Source organism: Toxotes jaculatrix, chromosome 22 (genome assembly GCF_017976425.1).
Source record: "Toxotes jaculatrix isolate fToxJac2 chromosome 22, fToxJac2.pri, whole genome shotgun sequence".
NCBI lineage: Eukaryota > Metazoa > Chordata > Actinopteri > Toxotidae > Toxotes > Toxotes jaculatrix.
Window position 1 is genome coordinate 12,832,832 of NC_054415.1, and position 17,953 is coordinate 12,850,784.

A 17,953-nucleotide genomic window follows, 5' to 3' on the forward strand; every position below is an offset into this window, starting at 1 on the left:
GATGCCTGTCTGTTTTAAGTATCCTGCCAGCCTTTAAACTGAAGTTAGCAGCCAATGTACAGGCTTCCTGCCACTTCCTTTCATAAAACAGAATATTTTCAATAGATTATTTCTGAGGTAGAAATCATGTAATGCCAAACTCAGTAATAATGCTCAGCACGGTGTACCAGTATAAAACAGTAATCACTGTTTCCTGTTCGGAGTGCATTATTTTGACCCTTACACCATGACATATAACATTATTAAAAACTATCCCACCGGGGTGAGTCTCCTTGTGAAATCTATCATACACACCCTGTAGACTAGCCTGTTAGGAATTTGAATTGTGGCCACCCTGACCTTTTATATCCTCCACACCTTTCTTTAAAGGAATTGATCTTCTCATCTGACTCTCAGCAGGGAGCAAAGAAACATATTTCCCCAAATGCTGAACTCTTCCTTTAAATTAGCCTGATTTTGATTCAACATAATTGTGCCAGTATTATATACAGTACGCACAGAAATGGGTTTATAAGTCTAGACGTACAGTATTTACAGTGTGTAGATAACATCTAATTTACCTCACAAAGTTGTTGGGTTATACATCTGTAACCCATTGTTGAGACGGGGGCTGTCTTTGAAATAGAGTGGTGGGTTTTTATGAGAGAAGGAAAAAGGGACCACAAAAAGCTGGACCAGTGATTTTATAGCCTGTTTGCTCAGCTCTGTACCGTTGTGGTCACATCCTCTTTCCGAGAGGGGTTGAGGCTGGAGTGAGTCAAGATTTTTCTATGAGATGTGATGTTCTTTTTTTTTTTTGTTTCAATCTTGTGGTGTCACAGCTATTGAACCCCAATAAAAACTGGCAGAGTTAATGTGGCTCCATGAGTCAGTAGTGAGGGGGACCATACAAGTCCCCAAAAGCTCAGCTATAGATCCCACTGACCTACTTAGATCTTGTTGGACCCTCCATTCTTTTCCCACAAGCCCTCTGCACTGACGATAACAAGTCACTTGCTAATTGCCTTCAGCAGCCAGACTCTTCATAGGCTGTTTGTGCACCTCGCTGAGAGCTTTAAGACGATGGAAACCCAATCTCTGTGTGAAAAGTTAGCGACATGCTGAGATGAGCCTTTTTAGGGGATGACAATAAAAGCACAGAGGCCCATTGCACTTTCTCCTCAATCCCACTTTCTTGCTGGCTTTTAACATGTCCACCCAGCAAACATTTTGATGTTGAATAGACTCTTTATAGTGGCCTGCACAGCACCAACATTAAGGTTATGGCAATCTTGTAGTTGTTCTTAGCTGCTTCTCATTTTACTTTATGCTTCTAATGTTCAATATCTTTATGATTTCAGCTCAAAACAACTCCCAAAGCTGTTTTAAATGTTTTTTTTAACCATGCCATGAAATCATTTTGTGACCTTTTTCATCTTTGAATGGACATTGAACTTAGCCAACATGTGCGACCTGTCATCTATCATCTTCATTCTGTATAAGCTCTCTGAAGCGGTGCTCATAAGCCCCCAAACCATCATAACTCTCCTCTGCAGCACTTGATGCCATATAAGGTACCATCTGTAGACTCAAGCACAGGCTCACTGCAGCATGTGATGCTGCAGTGTGGAGGCCTGATGCCAGTCAGTAAGAAAGAGAAAGAGAGAGATCAGCAGCTTTCATTCTCAGATCTGATGTCTCATTAAGGCTGCCCTGCCACCTCTGCCTTCCCCAGCCACTGCCCCATGGCAAATTTGAGAGCCCATTGTTGTAGATCATTCCCTCTCATTTAAATGACCCACTTTGAAGTTACATTTGGCAGACGCCGAAGGTCCTGCGTTCACCGGGGTAACTCTTTTTCACCGCTAAACACATGCTCATGAGAGCGCCGGTGGTAGTTCTCTTTGCTCCTATGTGACTAATGAAAACAGGCTTGAAGCCATTGCTTTTTCACATCCGATGAAATATGTTCCGTAGTAGTTCTTGACGCTCTGAGTGCCAAAAACATGCCAGGCGATTCTCACAGTTTGATCTGTGTAACAGTATACGTTTTGGATTCCAAATGAGAAACGCAGCCAAAAATGTGGAGAGCTAATGTGCAGTTACGTCAGGTCAGTGCTCGTATGTCATGAGCCTGTGACTCACTGAAATTATGAGGCCCAGAAAAATGATAACGCTGAGGTAAAAAAAAAAAAAAAAAAAAAAAAAAAGGACAGTTATGTGTTATTTTCTTTACAGAGATTTCATCAGGGAGTTTTATCTCACAGTAGGTGGCTGAAGATAATTCGGGCCCACTCACTCAAACGATTTGTTATCTTAACATATCCTCATATACTCAGACTCAGAGATTTGTGGTGCGTTCCAGAGATCCACAGCTTAGCGGATTAGATATTGCCTACAATGCCTTTTGTATGCCTTTGAAGTGTGTTGGATGTGTGTAGCACAGTGGCAGCGTCAAGCCAAGGGCCTCTGTATCCGACAACTTGGGTGCTGAATGCTGTCACCATGTGTGCGGTGCATGGCATTTTGAAAGTTATGACAGTCTATTGTAAAAATGTCAAAAATGTTCACCAGCTGTAATCAGAGTCGATCAGAGACACGATGACACCCAGCAATAGGCTGCCAAACAGTCTGCCTGTTTACTACCCACAAGTCATAAACACTGCAATTTACACAACTGGACAAATTAGGCAGTCAAATATGAAGAGGTCTGTTGTTTGTGAAAGAACAAGGGGCGGTTCTTTAGGGTTGCCGGACTATGTGTGGTTTGGGTCTTGAGGGGCAACATCTGCTCAGCAGGCGCATGACCTCAGCGCTGTCCACAGTCCTTTCTGCTGCAGTCATGGTAGCTCACAGGCAGTTGGCTGTATGTTATCCGTACCCTTTTTTTTTTGGCTTGTATTTTGCCCATGACATAGGGCATCTGGGTAGAACTTGCTCAAGACAGAAGATTTGGTTTGCAGACAGTGGACTGATCCAGCTGCCCTCACGCCTTCTGTTGCCCTGCTACATTTAGCATCTGTCTTACATTTCAGCATTTAATTCCTCACTGGATTATTTCACTGTTGTACAAGGTGGGAGTGATTAGCGGCGAATACCTCTTTGTGGTGCATATGAATGGCCCACTGTACTTCAAACCGCTCAATTGCATCAGTATGGGATTTAATCAGGCTTATCAGGAATTACTAAAACATTCAGACGTAGACAACAAGAAAGTATCAACCCAGCAACTACTGTTCACCATATGCTGCATCAAATCACTGCTGAATGTCCTCTCTTCAGTGTTCACCTCATGTTACTCTGACTTGTCATTTCCCCCGTTTGCCAGAGAATTTTTGACACATGCATTACAATGTGGGACTTATGTAACGTTTTCCATTCAGAGTATTTTGGTTTCAGCCAGGTCTGTGTTGGTCAAGGTTTTCTGTGTTGAAACTAAAGAGGTGAAGAAATAAAAGAAGCACAGAACTTTGTGTCACAGAAAAAACATCTATTTTCAGATGAAAGGAAACCGCACAGAGGCTCCATCTGGGCTAGAACAATTTTTATCAACAGCTTTTCCAGTTTGGTCTTCCACTGGGGACCAAAAATAAAAAGAACAACTATCAGTGGAACAAGGTCAGTGTTAAAAGGAATGTAATGGGCATTTGAGGAGTGGAAAAATGAACGTTTAGTAAGGTTAATTATGGCTTAGATCTGCGTCCACAGTTAAGGGAAAATCTATTTTCTTATTTTGCCTTCATTGACTCCTTGTTATAGCTGCCTCTATAATTAGAAATCCTAACAATAATGATGTGATACATGGTATTCAGGTGCTCTTTTCTGTAATCATCACTATAAACTGTAATTTATTTTCAGTATTTAATTATCAAGGTTTTCTACAATTAATTTATGTACAGGATGTTTATAATATCCACAGTATAACATTTCTATACTGGCATATTACCATGTTCTGTGGAATTATCTAGAACATCAGTTCACCTGGTATTTCAGCTGCTATGTTTAGCTTTTCCTAGATATCTGAGTGCCTCAGAAAAAGTTGCAGCAGATTATAGTTGAAGTGCAGCTCGATCGGTTCCTCCAAGTTGTTTTTGCCAAAGGACAAAAGTTCCTGTTTACTATTTGACTCATGACCAAACAAAAGGCACCTTAAACACCTGAACCTCAGTGACACGGGTAAGTCCAAAGCTAAAAATACTCGCAAAGATTCCAGATGAGCTATTGTCAAGTGGTGTTTACTGTACTGTCCACAGGTTCACATGGCTTGGCAGTAAGGGCACAGTGCAAGCAGCACTGCAGTGATAAATGAGGCTTGCAGGGAAATGGCTCTTCTTAAGTTCTAACAGTGCCTTCCACTGTAATAGCATGTGCAAGTGTAAGATATTGTCAGTTAAAATAAAAGATAGTGTTGATTCAGCTGCCATTTTCATATAAATAAATGTCTGTGATGTTCCTTTCTGTGACACAACAGTTATCCAGTATATATTAGCTCCATGTGAGCTTTTCCATCATCTGTTCTCCTGTGGGAGAGAGACAGAAATGTGTTTTACATTTATAGTTCGCTTGGATTACTGTAAATAAAGAAACTAGGTAGCAGTGAGCAGTGTGAGAGACTATGGCTGGCAGAAACTCAAACATCAGAACATGGTTAAGCCTAATCGCACCTCTGCTGTCTCCCGTGACCCTGTTCATACTGAAAGCCAGCCTGAATGCAGGTCAACAGACGAGAAGGATCAGGTCTGGAGGCAGTTCTTCCAAGTGGCACTTCCTGTTTTCCTTTCCCAGGCGAGAGCTGCTCCAAGACAAGTGTCTGAATGTGTTACCGTGATGGTAACCATGGCACTGTGAAAAGCCTCCTGTCCTGGCTTCTGGGCCTGTGCCCCACACCAGCCACTTCATCCGTTACTGCCCAATGACAGTAGCTGTAAGCACTCCTCTTACCCAGAACCAGCCAATCAGAGATAACGTAGAATGCTTGGCCCTTGCCAAAATGTTGCCCACTCTCTGGCTTTATCTGGTCGCAGCAAAAGTCAACGTAGGCCTCTGTGTTTGGGATGGGATTTGTTTAGGAGATGCAGTGATGGAGGATGTATGTGTGCGTGTGTGTGTGTATGCGAGTGTCTGTGTGTTTGACTGTGCACTTGGGTGTGTTATGCATTTAAGAGTCTTTTTTGGCCAGGCATGTGCTGCTGAGCACACAGATGTTTCTTTCAGAGGCGGGTATCAGTAGAGAAGAGCTGAGAAAAGGAAGAGAGCCAAGTGCATGTCCTTGAGGCGCATTGAGTTTGAGTGGCGCCTCGTTGTCCCCTAAATAAGATTATGGCATTTAATCGCCCCCTGCTCTTCCTCTGAGAGTGTAACACAATAAATAAAAGAGGTGGGTGTTTTTTCTCTCTCCCTCTCTTGGCAAAAAAAAAAAAAAAAGTTTCGTTACATCGGCGCATTCTTTTCAAAACCGACTCACTCCCCCATACAGAGTTTACATGGGCCACAACACTAGATGAAAGGGAAATTTATCTCTGAAAGAATATTGCTGATAATATTTCCTTTTTATGTAGATGAAAGCCCATATAAAGCCTGGTAAAGCAGGCTTAAAGTCTCAAATGATGATCACAGTATGAGAATGTGTAGATAGCAGTTGACTTAACTTGCTATGGAAATTGGCAGGAGCTGGGTTGAGCAGAGGGTCAGCTGGAGGATCTGCTTCCCTCTCCATCCATGTTGGCGTTTTCGAAGGCTGATCTGTGTGAGATGTGTTGCGCGGCCCGTCCAGTGGAGCTGACAAAGTAGAGCAGCTTACTGTAGATTTGTATTACTGCAAGGATATCGCAGTGTCAGCTAACGATCAGCTGTCTGTCATTTAAACAGCTGCTCTTTATTCAATAATTCATGATAAAGTTTGTGTTCTTTACTGCAACTATTTCCCTTTTGAGTCTGTGGTAAACCATCTACAAAGGCTTCTTTGTTTTCCGTGATGGGGCTTTTACTTATTTATTTTCCCAGCCAGTCCAGGATTTAATCCATTGACCCTCCAGTCACAAACCTAGCTCTTTGATTAGCTGACTGCCACATGCCATTAGCCATGTGCTGTACATGTGTGCTTCTCTGCAAAATGCAGCACATCCTTTTGAGAAGGAATTTGCACTCAGTGTTCTTGGGAAATATTTGTGTGTGTGTTATGTCCTCCCACAAAGTTAACATCTTAGGATAAGTTTTATAAAATTACTTGTGTTGGACGAAACCACACATTGTGACTGTGTTCTTCTGTGTCCTCCATGGCTGTGTGCTGTGGTCATGTGACATTCACAGCAAATAAACAAAGCTGAACTCTTGGCATTTTTATTTGACTGTGAGTAATATTTCATTGACCCTGCAGTGTTAAGAGTGAGTGGACGTTTGAAACTGGTCCATTGCTGACTCAGGATCAGAGAGCTCGCAGACAAAATGAAATGCAGCCATGTTCTTTTTGGAGCGTTGAGTTTTGTAGTCAACCATGTCATATCCAATTGAGTTTTTGTTTTAGCAGTCAGCAGGCGGCTTGTTTGGGACTCATTAAATCCTCTACATTAGTGTCATGTCTCATACTTAAAAGGGATGTGAAGACTAACAAATGGGAGCGTTTCATGTCTGAGGTCAACCGGCTGCTGTTTAGCATCCCTCCAGGGTTTTCTGTACCTGGAGCAGATGAGGGTTTACGGTGACACGGCCTGACCCTGACACAGCTGAACCCTGTCAGGGAACATGGGATGTGTGTGACTCCACAGTGATTCCACATGACTGAAGCTGTTCTCTGTGAGCAATGCAGCAGCCCACATCAATACATCCATTTCCCCACAGAGGAAACATGGAGATCATATCCAGAGTGAAGCAGGGGATCTGACAGAAAACTGAATCTTGTTCTGGTTTTGTTTCCTTAATGCCACAACCAAGGTTATTATTAGATTAGCTGTAAAAATTTGTATGACTGTACTATACAGACAAATGGTAACTGTACGCTATTTCTGTAGTTGAGGTACTGGTTGTCCCCCAGTGGGATGATTATTCATAAGACCCATTGTTGCACATATAATGAATGTCTTTTTGTCAATGTGTGGTTTTATAATATTTATCTAAAAAGATATTAGAATGAGTATTTAATAAATAAAAATTTTTAAAAAGTGTCCCCCTCCACAAACAAAAACACAAACTTTACTCTCACACTACGTTTTCACTATTGAATAAGAGCCCTTTGGTGAAAATGCCATCATTAATGTGGCAGTAGAAAAGTTCATTTGAGGAATGCTAAATTTGGCCCAGGAGCATTAACACCAATAGCTTTCTCGACTATGGTGACAGCCATTAGAAGGAAAATTGAATTGTCCCTCTCTGGTCCTCGTCCATCCAGAAAGTCCATTCCCAGAAGTCGACTCTTGCCCCTCCTTTCGAGGATCTCTGGGAGTTTGACTGAGTCATTAGGTAGCCGGGCTACGGCCTTTCACAAGGCCCTAACTGTCCGGGAGGCCACAGACTGGGGATAACTCAATTTGCCTCCTCTCGCTTAGTCCCTCTGTCTCTCTGACTCGTCTTTTACTCTCAGCTGTGCAAATGCAGAAATATAAAATGAAGTGAACGAATCTGTTGTCTGCTTTGTTATGTAGGTCGTAGGTACTTTTCCTGTTAATTTATTTTCTTTATGGGAAACTGCTGCAGCCTGAATCTGTAGCTCCATCACAGGACATTCACAAGTCAAAGGCGTGACACAATATGACCTTCTTTATTTCAGCTTTTTAAAAAAAATAAGAAAACCTTTTGTCAGACAGTTCAATTATCAATTATTCAAATATCTCATTGGGCGTTTTCTTCTTCTTCTGTTGTCCAGGCGGAGTTCTCAGAGATCAACCTGGCCTCCTACGTCAGCTCGGGATGTATGGTGGACATGCAGGTCAACAAAGGCAGCACCAAAGTGGTCAGGTGAGTTGCTCAAGGTCTGACAGAGAGCTCCTGTCCTTTAGACGCATTTGCCCACACAATCTGTGATCTGCCTCAGTGAGCCTGCACAAAGACTGCAGTTCTTTTCTCTCAGTGGCATTGAGCATGACTGTGTATATATATAACCCAGCTCGCAGTCAGAGAAATCAAGGCTGTAATGTGATTATGCCAGTGGAAAAACTAAAAAAAGACTTCTGACCCACCAGTTGCAATGCCAGCTTTTTTTTGGTAATTAGGTAGTTAGTTATCCCTTTGGTCCTTTTTCAGGTTTTTTTTTTTCATTTATTTATACCTTTCAGAATCAAGCTTGCATGTCATTTCTGGGTTTGACTGCTGATGCATCTGAAATTAAAAAAAAACAAAAACTTGTCATCAGTGGCAGAGGTGGCCTGTGGTCAGTAAACAGCTCCTGTAGCAGCAGCAGCAATAACAGTTAGACACGTGGAGCTGGGTGTTTAAATAGACTCCTCTGTTATGTGAAGTTGCTGCTGAAGGAGATCGCTGATGATCAGCTGATCTGGGTGACATCATGTCCCTGCCTCAGTCTGCACCGTGAATGTCACTAGTGCTTTATTTACCAAATCAGTGCACATGAATTAGGCATCACAGTTTTAAAGCTGCTATAATTGATTGTTTTAAATTAACGATGGTTGACGTGACTACGTGTGAAATGCATCACTCATAGTGACAAAGCCACAAATAATTAACTGACGCTACATTTCCTCTGAGCATTATGAGGTGTTTCATTATCTTTCCACTCATTGTTTTGGTTTCATGGTTTGCAGCTTTATTGTTTATGGTTCAGAGCAGCAGAGCAAAAAGGAGGAACATTATGAAATCATTAATATGTTTTGGAATGGGAGGCTTATTATCAATGTAAGCAACAATATTGTTGCAAAACTGTAATATTAAAGACACCCAGAGGAGTTTTTGACCACTAGTAGTGATATGGAGCAGTGTATTTACATGCATGAGGATGCACTGGTAACTGACCTACCACCCAGTGTCAGCCCACTGATTCTAGCCCTGATTCTCTGGGGAATAATCAGCTAAAGTACGCGTTGGTTTCGACCCCACAAAATAACTTTCTCATTGTTGTTAAAAACAGCATTGGTACAGGAAATGTCCTGACCATGTAGCGCTGTATGAAATCAAGCGAGAATAATCGCACACGGGGGCAGTACTGTGGTTGATGTTACAATGCAACCTGTTGTCAGAGCTGACACAGAGGTCATTGTGTGGGCTGAATATTTTTGGTGATATTGCTGTAATGACAGAAGCCAAATTGGATGCAGATGGTCCGACTGCTGCCTTGTTCACAAACACTGACATTCACTGCCAAATTGTTGTGGTTTAGCTTGTTTTTTTTTTTTATGACTCTGGATTTGACTGCAAATAGTATAAGAGTTCTTTCTAGTGGTCTGATTGGTTAATGTCTAATAATGCAGTGGTTTGAAAGACTGTCCTGTAACCGGGAAGTCACAAGTTCAAACCTCCAAAAGTTGCATGGTTCCTCATTGAGCAAAACACTGGATGTTTCTTTTGATAAAAGAAAACCACCAAGTATAAACTGATTAGAATCTGTCCTTGTCATAGATTATGGCCAGTGAAAGCTAAATATTACTTTGATAACAGCGTGTTTCATTCTCAGCCAGAAGAATGCTGTAATAAATCCACAGATAGACAGGGGACAGACAAAACACTAATTTCCCATGCACAAACTACATGCACAGTCTAATTTTCCCCTTGTGTGTGTGTCTGTGTGTATGTGTGTGTGTGACCATGGGAGGACTGCACACATCCATACAGGCACGTTTGCACTGCATAGTTTAGCAGGTTTCTACTTTTCCACGTGTCCCCTGGCTGTTGTGTTCGCGGCGCTGTGACCTCTGACCTCTGTCCACAGGCGCGCTCTCAGGAACACATCTCCTCCGCTGGCTCTGTGCAGCAGCACACTCTCTCACACTACTGTGGTTTCACAGTTGTTTATGCAGTAAGGTTTCTCTCACTTGTGTCATGTTTGCAATACATTATTGAATTGAATCCACCATATAGTTAAAGATGATATAATCCAATGAAACGCCTAAAGAAATAAGACAACCATGAATGAATAAAGAGTATAAATAGTTGAACATTAAATAGTTATTGTTGAAAAAAATTTTCTGAAAATCTTAAGCATTATAACTGTAATGTTCTTTTCACGTTATCCTTTATTGTAAACCACAGGGTTGATTGCATCATTTGTGGTGGATGTGAGCTGATGAGCCAGTACAACCACTACAATGACAACACAACAAGTCCGACCACTGGTTCTTTGTCCCAGGCTATAAAATTAAAAGTGGAGTTTAAATGCAGTTTTGCTAGCACAGTGTGCAACGTGCAACGTGGCACGCACTTTGCAGCCTACAGTACAGCAGAGCGACACGCCACAAGGTACAGTAGTTAAGGCACGCTGTTCCCTGCTGCACTGCTGTAGTCAGCCCTTTGGCTCCTCCATTCTCCGTTGCCAAAACCTCCAGCCAGCTGCTCGGCTCAAAGTGGGAACACTGGTCTGGCTGAGAGACAGATCACAGGAGCCAAAGAATGATAAGCCACAGAGCAGCGTTCCTCTCCTCCGCCATCCTCACAGCCCTCCTCTTGTGGTTAATGAAAACTGTGATTAATTAGTGGTGATTAATGTCGGGCTGTGGGTGTGTTAACTGTTGGTGACTGAGGAGTTTATTGAGCTTGTTTTACTGTTGAGCTCACTGGAAGTAGTTTTGGGCAGCAGCATCAGCTTTAATGCTGTCGGGAGCTCTTTTCACCATTTAACAGTGAACTTTCAGCAAGGCAAACATCAGAATTCAATGAAAGGTTATTGCTCTTAGAGGGACTAATTAACACTTCTACGCACATTATTGTACCCATGAGGACGCTGATACTTACACGAACACTGAATCTCACGGAAACAAACTTCAAGCCAGTTCAGCTGCTAACAGATCTGACAGATGGTCATGTGTCATTATGTCTATCATGAACCTATTCAGGCCAAAGGTTGCATTTTCGTACGACTTCCATTTAACCGCCTCTCAACGTCTTTTAGAAACTTCAAATTTGGATGCATGAGGTGTTTAGCGTAACTATCAGCAGCCATGGGCTCAGATCTTATTCAAATCTAACTGTCGCTAATGTTTTGACTTCATGAAGGTCACTCCCAAAATGTGCATTATTTACAAAAGCATCGAGCATCGCCAGTGTTCAGAAATCTTTTCTGGGTTTGACTTAACACCAAAATTTCGTGTTCAGATGGACGTTTTTTTTTTTTTTTTTTTGTCGTGTGAGGCTCCCAGATTGCCTCGTCACATCCCTCGCCGTCCTCAGCCCCACTGATGGTGGGAAGGAGGCAGCCAGATTACATTAGCAGATCCTTGTCTGATTTCTTCTTTTTTTTTTTTTGCTCCTTCTATTTAATTTTCTGTCCTGAAAGTCACCGAACTCAGCCAGACGGGGCCACCCCCTTTTTCTTTTCCAGTACACATAACAAGACTCTTCTCCTCTGGTTACCTCAGGTGATGATTTACCGCTTAGACCACACAGAGACGATGCAGACACACACACACAAGACAAACCTTACCCCCCCCCCTTCCCTTGACCCTTGTGAAAGCCCATTTTAATCAGTGAAGGACTGTCTGCCTGAACAGCCTCAACACCTAATACCTCAGACAGGTTCATCTTGTTACCGAGCAAATAAATCCCACTCAGACATGCTGAGTTCAGACATGGCTTCAGAAGGCCTGAGGGTGGTTTCCTTTAGGAGGGCTGAGATTGTAATGAAAGCGTACAGCGGCTGTGAGGCCCACTCCGCCATCTCTGCTTTTGTAATATGGCCATGAATACAAATGGCCCCGCTAATTCACTCAAACTCCTAACAACACTCATTTCCCCTTCTGCCAGAGGTCATTTGGTGCTCTATCGCTCTTGCAGCTCCTTTCCTCATTACATCTGCCTCCCATGGGATTCTTCTTCAAATCCTCAACACAATCACCGCTAAGCAACTAAACACTCTCTGATTTGTTTTGCTGGTAAATGTGAAGTTACACCCTCTCCCGTTTGGATTTTTGAGGTGTAATTCAAATTAATCTACAACTGTTTGTTATTTTAGCTGTTGGCGCATGTTCTTTGTTTTCTACGTGACCTTCGCTGTGTTCATTGTGGTGTGGAGATGAGCCCTGGGGTGCAATCTCAGCTGGAGGCGATCCAGAGCTCTGGCAGCCCTGACCGGGCCACCGCCTAGGATCTGGGCCCCTGCCAGGTGCCACCGGGCCTAGAGCCACAGCCGCAACCACAAGGAGTCCTAGATCCAGGCCAGGAGACCACAATATGATACTAAGCTACAGGGAGTCATTGTAAACACAGAGACCGAAGAGTTCTTCAGGGTTCTTTAGACATGTTTGTCTTATGAGTACACTCCTGGATAAAAACCCTAAAGAACTCTCAGATCCTGACAGTTTCTAGAAATGTAATATACAACTTGACCAGTCGTTGTAATTGGATCCAAGGCGTTAGAACTAAATGGTACTACTTCCTCTGTTTACATGTCCACTTTCTTGAACTTTCTTCTTGTTTTTGCTCCACCTAACATTTCACTTTGTTCTATCATCTGCCAAGTTGATCTCAATTCACCAATTAAAAAAAAAATGTTTGCAAAATTGTACAAAGTGGACATAGGGGGTTTTGGAAAACCCCTTTTGACTTGTTTTTGACTGATGATGTTTATCATTTAACAAAAGCATAACAAGGTTTTCATTAGAAAAGAGCCAAAGCAAGTATTAAAGTAAACCCCAAAGCTAATATCAGAGGTTAATGTTTGATGTGACTAAACATTTTGTTGCATGAGAGTGCACAGCTGCAGCACTGCCAAAAAACTTGTCAAGCCTATCTGTCTCATATGTTAATGATTAATTGAATTGTTTTGCAACAATTATTATATAATCAAAGTTGCACAGGGCAAGTTATTCATGTAAACAGCTTGCCTGGGTTTTAACAGAGAAAGTTGAGGGAGAACAAAACAATCCAGCCCCTTTGGCAGTTTTTGGGTCTTGAAGTTCAAGTACACTTACTCTTCAAAAAACCGTTCCATAACGGCACTTAAAAGCTAGTGTGACATTTTGGAAAATATGCTTATTTACTCTCCTTTTAAGAATTACATGAAAAGATTGATACCACTCTTATAACTGTGCTTTAACTGGAGGCTGGAAGCTGAAGCCAAGTTTAGCATAGTATAGGCTATCTTAGCATAAAGACAGTCAGCAATGGGAAACAGCTACCCTATTAGAAAAAGAGTTACCCCATTAGAAGCTAATGGCCTCCCAGTTCCAGCTATATAATAGCTAGAAATAATATATATATACGGTATATATATTTTTTTAGGAGGACTGAGTTCAGTTCAGTTTTGGTGCAAACCAGCGTAACAATTTTGTGGCACTGTGTTTTTGAAACAGCTACCCTATTAGAAAAAGAGTTACCCCATTAGAAGCTAATGGCCTCCCAGTTCCAGCTATATAATAGCTAGAAATAATATATATATACGGTATATATATTTTTTTAGGAGGACTGAGTTCAGTTCAGTTTTGGTGCAAACCAGCGTAACAATTTTGTGGCACTGTGTTTTTGATATAGTGTCTGTCTTCCTAACAGGAAAGCACAGACTTTTCTCTCTAAGGTGCCTCTCCTTCCAGTGATGGAGAGACAGTTTGGCACAATGCACCATTGTGTACGAAGGCTGTGCTGATGCTCGGTATGTACGGTTTGACATTTGTGGCATTCCTGCAGAGTTCTGCCCCGATTATCCTTATCAATGAGAGACAGACTGATGGAAGAAGATAAGGCTCTTACCAGTTTTTGAGCCAGGCACGGGGCCGTTATGAGGACAAATGTTCCCCCCAATTCAGACATCCCTGTGGAGCCTATTAGAAGGTCAGAGATTCTGTAAGATAAATGGATCTGGAGACCAAATGGCAGCATATTGTCCTGGGTTTGAATAGTTTCCTGCTCTAGGAATGCTGATGAAAACATCCTGTTGGCACTGTTGTACAGTATTGTATAATGGTCTTATACAACTGTCAGGCTAGCAGTGTGCTCATAACCAGACACATATAAAGTCTGGTGAACTTCTTTCTGCCTTTTGAACAACGGTGTTTGTTGGAGCTTTGAACATTACTTGCTTTTCTCTCCTGTTTGAATTAAACCTGCATTAACATTTTAAGCTAAAAACAAAATACTGACATTTTATCACAGTATAAAACTGATGCGCTTAACCGGCTAGAAAACAGCAGATGTGGAACAGCATTAGTATTCATTTTGAGTTGTGTCTGGCCATCTGATTAATATACTGTAAGTACAATGTTCACTCTCCTTTTTGCCCTGGTTTGGTCTTCAGCAACTTGGTGGTAGACTGAAGTAATTCAAAATTTTATGAGAAAAGTTTTGTCCAGGTGAAACTTGAGACATCTGTTCTAAAGAAGTTAGATTGAAATAATTTTACCCTTTTCACATGTTAATTTGACTTTACTATAGAATGGCTTGCTGATGGATACAGATGGATACACATCGGTCCCCATCTTGCTCAATTTACTATTCAAGTGTTAAAAGTGGGCTCATGATCCCACATAGATCCATTCTCCCCCCTCGTGTCCTAAACTATAACCCCAGTATCCCCCTATCAGTGCCTATTGTCAGCCTTTATTGCACCACTGATAACCCATTCAAAGGGCGTATTAGCATATCGCCCGTGAAGGGATGTCTGTGGGGCCCGAGCGTTTTGGATCATAAAGCATAAATGTCCTGCTGTAGTGTAATCCACGACCCACGGGGCTCCCTGCTTCTGCAGAAAGAGTCCGAGTGAAGAGACGGAAAAACAAAGTTAATGGGTGACAACCTTCAGTAATGCTCTGCTGCTATAGGGCACTGCCTCCATTAACCATAGCCCGGTGAAAGCCATCCTACTGAGCAGAATGTCCTCTGCATCTGGCCTTTCTGTGGTAATGAGGTAGCACAAAGGTGTCGTATCTGGTTCAACGCTTGCATGCACTTAGCGTTGCATAGAGAAAACGGTTTTCCTGTGCTGTTCCACAGTTTGTAGTGGTAAACAAGGGATGTCAAGAATGACACTATAAAGACAAATCACCACCTTGGCTGGTGCAGTGTCAGACCTCTCACATGCTCTGACAAATAGAGTCATTCTCTTTTAACTTTGGGTGTTTGCTAGAAAAAGCACATTACACAAATCAGCCCATGTATTTATCAGGAACTTGAGTTTCACATGAACCGTTGAGTCTGGTTTGGTTCTGGAGCCTCAACAAACAGCTCCATCCAGTATAAATAGCAGAGCCTTTGGTCTGCTGCCACTGCGGCTGAGTGCAGCAGCAGAGAGGAACAGCTGTAGTCGCTCTGTCGCCGAGACCAGATCACTCCTCAGCCATCCTGCCAGTCCTGTCTGTACCGTCTAACATAAGTAACACTTGAGGACCCAGAGTCTGTTCGGGGGCCTGGTTGTAATTTCAGCCCCTCAACCTGCAGCTCTTTACCTCCTGTATGTGTGTGTGTATGTGTTCACCTGCGCATAAATGCATGATGTGCAAGTGTCCTTGTCTGTATCTGCAGGTTAACAGAGGTAATCTGGAAAAAGCTTTTGTGTAGCTGCTGGTCATGTGTTGGATTGTTGACTTGTAAAAAATAGATACAGCCATTTTACTTTGCCTTATTAAAGCTGTACTCACAACATCAAACAAACCCACTTATATTTACCACTCTGCAGTTCATCACAGCTTAACAGAGCATTTCAATGTCTTTCAGTTCATTGTTTTGGTTCAGTCTCACTGCTTGTTCCAATCTAGTTTCCAGCATTTTTTTTTTTTTGTGTGTGGAACAAACAACTGAAATTTGCAACATAGAAATCTTAGATATAAATATTGCAGGTAAATTGTTATATAATACATTTTAACAGGTTTCCACATCTCAGACCTCAAAAATCAAAATAAGAGCATGTTAATGTAAGTGTTTTAAATGACTGGGTTCTGAAACACGCACACTTGCAAAATACTTGAGTCAAAACTGAAAACATTAATAGGTAAAAATGACTGTAGTCAACGTGAATTTCCTGTGTTAAAGTGAAATGTAGACTGGTGCAAAGGAGGCCTCCAGGTGCCTGATGGGTCACTTGGCCCTGCTCCCAGAACAGTTTGTAAAGGAAGGATTAGGCTGTGTTAATTGGATAGATGGTCCAAAAAGATTAGGTGTGCTGAGGAGCATTTCTTCACCCCTTCAGCCCGACATAGTCCGTGAATAATGGAGCCCTTGACTGTAAAAACAAGGCGCAGACACAGAGTGTTAATGTGCTGAAAGAAGTGTGGACCCAGGAGGAGCCAGTGAGGTGACGATGTCCAACCTGAGCACAGACAGGTCATAGGTGTTAAACGGAAAGATGATTCTTCCAATACTTAATTTTAAAAAAACATCCTCTGTAAAAAAAAAAAACTGCACAAAACCTTAAAAGTCAGTTCTTACATTCTTAAAGAACCTTGCAGATTGATAACTCAAACAGTTCTCCAGTCTGATGGTTTTCATTTCCATGTCCCTCTTGCTGCAGGTCCTTCAAGCCAGACTTTGTCCTCATCCGCCAGCACGCCTACAGCATGGTCCCGAGTGAGGACTTCAGGAACCTTGTGATCGGCCTGCATTTTGGCGGCATCCCGAGCATCAACTCTCTCTTCTCCATCTACAACTTCTGCAGCAAACCTTGGGTGGTAAGCGATTTTTAACAGCTCTCTCTGCTCTACTTTAACCCACACAAAGGTGATGTGAGTCCCTCCCTCGGCGACTGCCTCTGACTGATTTATTTGGACTATTAAAGGGAGCTATAACACCTGTCTCTGGAGCCAGCGGAGCGGGCGGCCTCCACCACCACACATTATTACTCACTCTGTAGTGAGAGAAAACAAGATGCGAGACTGCAGTGAAAAGAGTGTGAATGCTCGGCTCTGCGTGGGGTCGTAATGGTGGTCTTGTCTCCTAAGGTTTAAGTTTAAAGTATATTCCACAAGAAACTAAACACCGATACCAAGATTGGGGAAAACTGTAGAGGGAGCCAACTTGGATTTTAAAGAAATTATATTATCAATAACATGATTCCCAATAATTTCTGCTTTGTTTTGTTTGGATAAATTATGACATTCTGAATCTTGTTAACCTTGCCAGCATCATAGTACTCTTGTACCCGTGTTTACATATTGTACTCAAAGGATCAGAATCCTTTATGATGATGTTTCTTTTATTCTTGGATCTGTTTAGTTAAAAACACCAACAATAAATGTCAGCTTATGTTGTCAGTGCCTCAGAATCAGTGCTTCTTTTCATTTAGCGCAGATGTTACACATTATATATGGCCATTATAAAACAGGTAAACACATTTGTGCACCCAGTGTAGCAGAAAATTGCACATAAAGTTCAATGCAAATACAATGTCAGGCTAATTCCTGTTATATCAACCCACAGCTGGATGCAACAAGATCAAAACCATTAACGAAAGCAGGTGAGGTCAGTCACAGGAAGTAGGTCCAACAGAAAGGAAAATTACAAAACCTCAACATTACTCCCGAGGATCTGAAAATAGATTTTTCCTTTGAGTTCATGTAACCGTACTGGGTCACATTTTATAAGCAGTCAGAAAAATACTGCCCGTTCAGTGAAACCCCTCCATGCCATCCCAGTCCCAGATGTTGACTTCCAGTGTGCCTCTGGTTCTAAATGTGCTGTGAACAAAGATGTGTCTCCTAAAAGCTCCTGTCCAGCCTCTCCTGTCCTGTACTGCTTAAACGACGTCTGACTGTCTTGTTTATTTCTGCTTGCAGTTTTCTCAGATGATTAAGCTCTACCACTCCCTCGGGCCTGAGAAATTCCCCCTGAATGAACAAACCTTCTATCCCAACCACACGCAGATGGTGAGTGGCTCATAGATATTATTCTTCAT

The 17,953-nt window shown here is 42.2% G+C and overlaps 1 protein-coding gene across 1 annotated transcript in view; it reads left to right on the forward strand.

Moving 5' to 3' along the window:
• The window catches only part of LOC121176079 (synapsin-3-like), a 78,311-nt gene that overhangs the window by 15,671 nt on the left and 44,687 nt on the right, over window positions 1–17,953 (forward strand). The window contains exons 4-6 of the mRNA XM_041030044.1: window positions 7,838–7,929; window positions 16,574–16,730; window positions 17,835–17,924. Coding sequence (XP_040885978.1) covers window positions 7,838–7,929; window positions 16,574–16,730; window positions 17,835–17,924 — 339 coding nt within the window. The remainder of the gene's footprint in view (window positions 1–7,837; window positions 7,930–16,573; window positions 16,731–17,834; window positions 17,925–17,953) is intronic.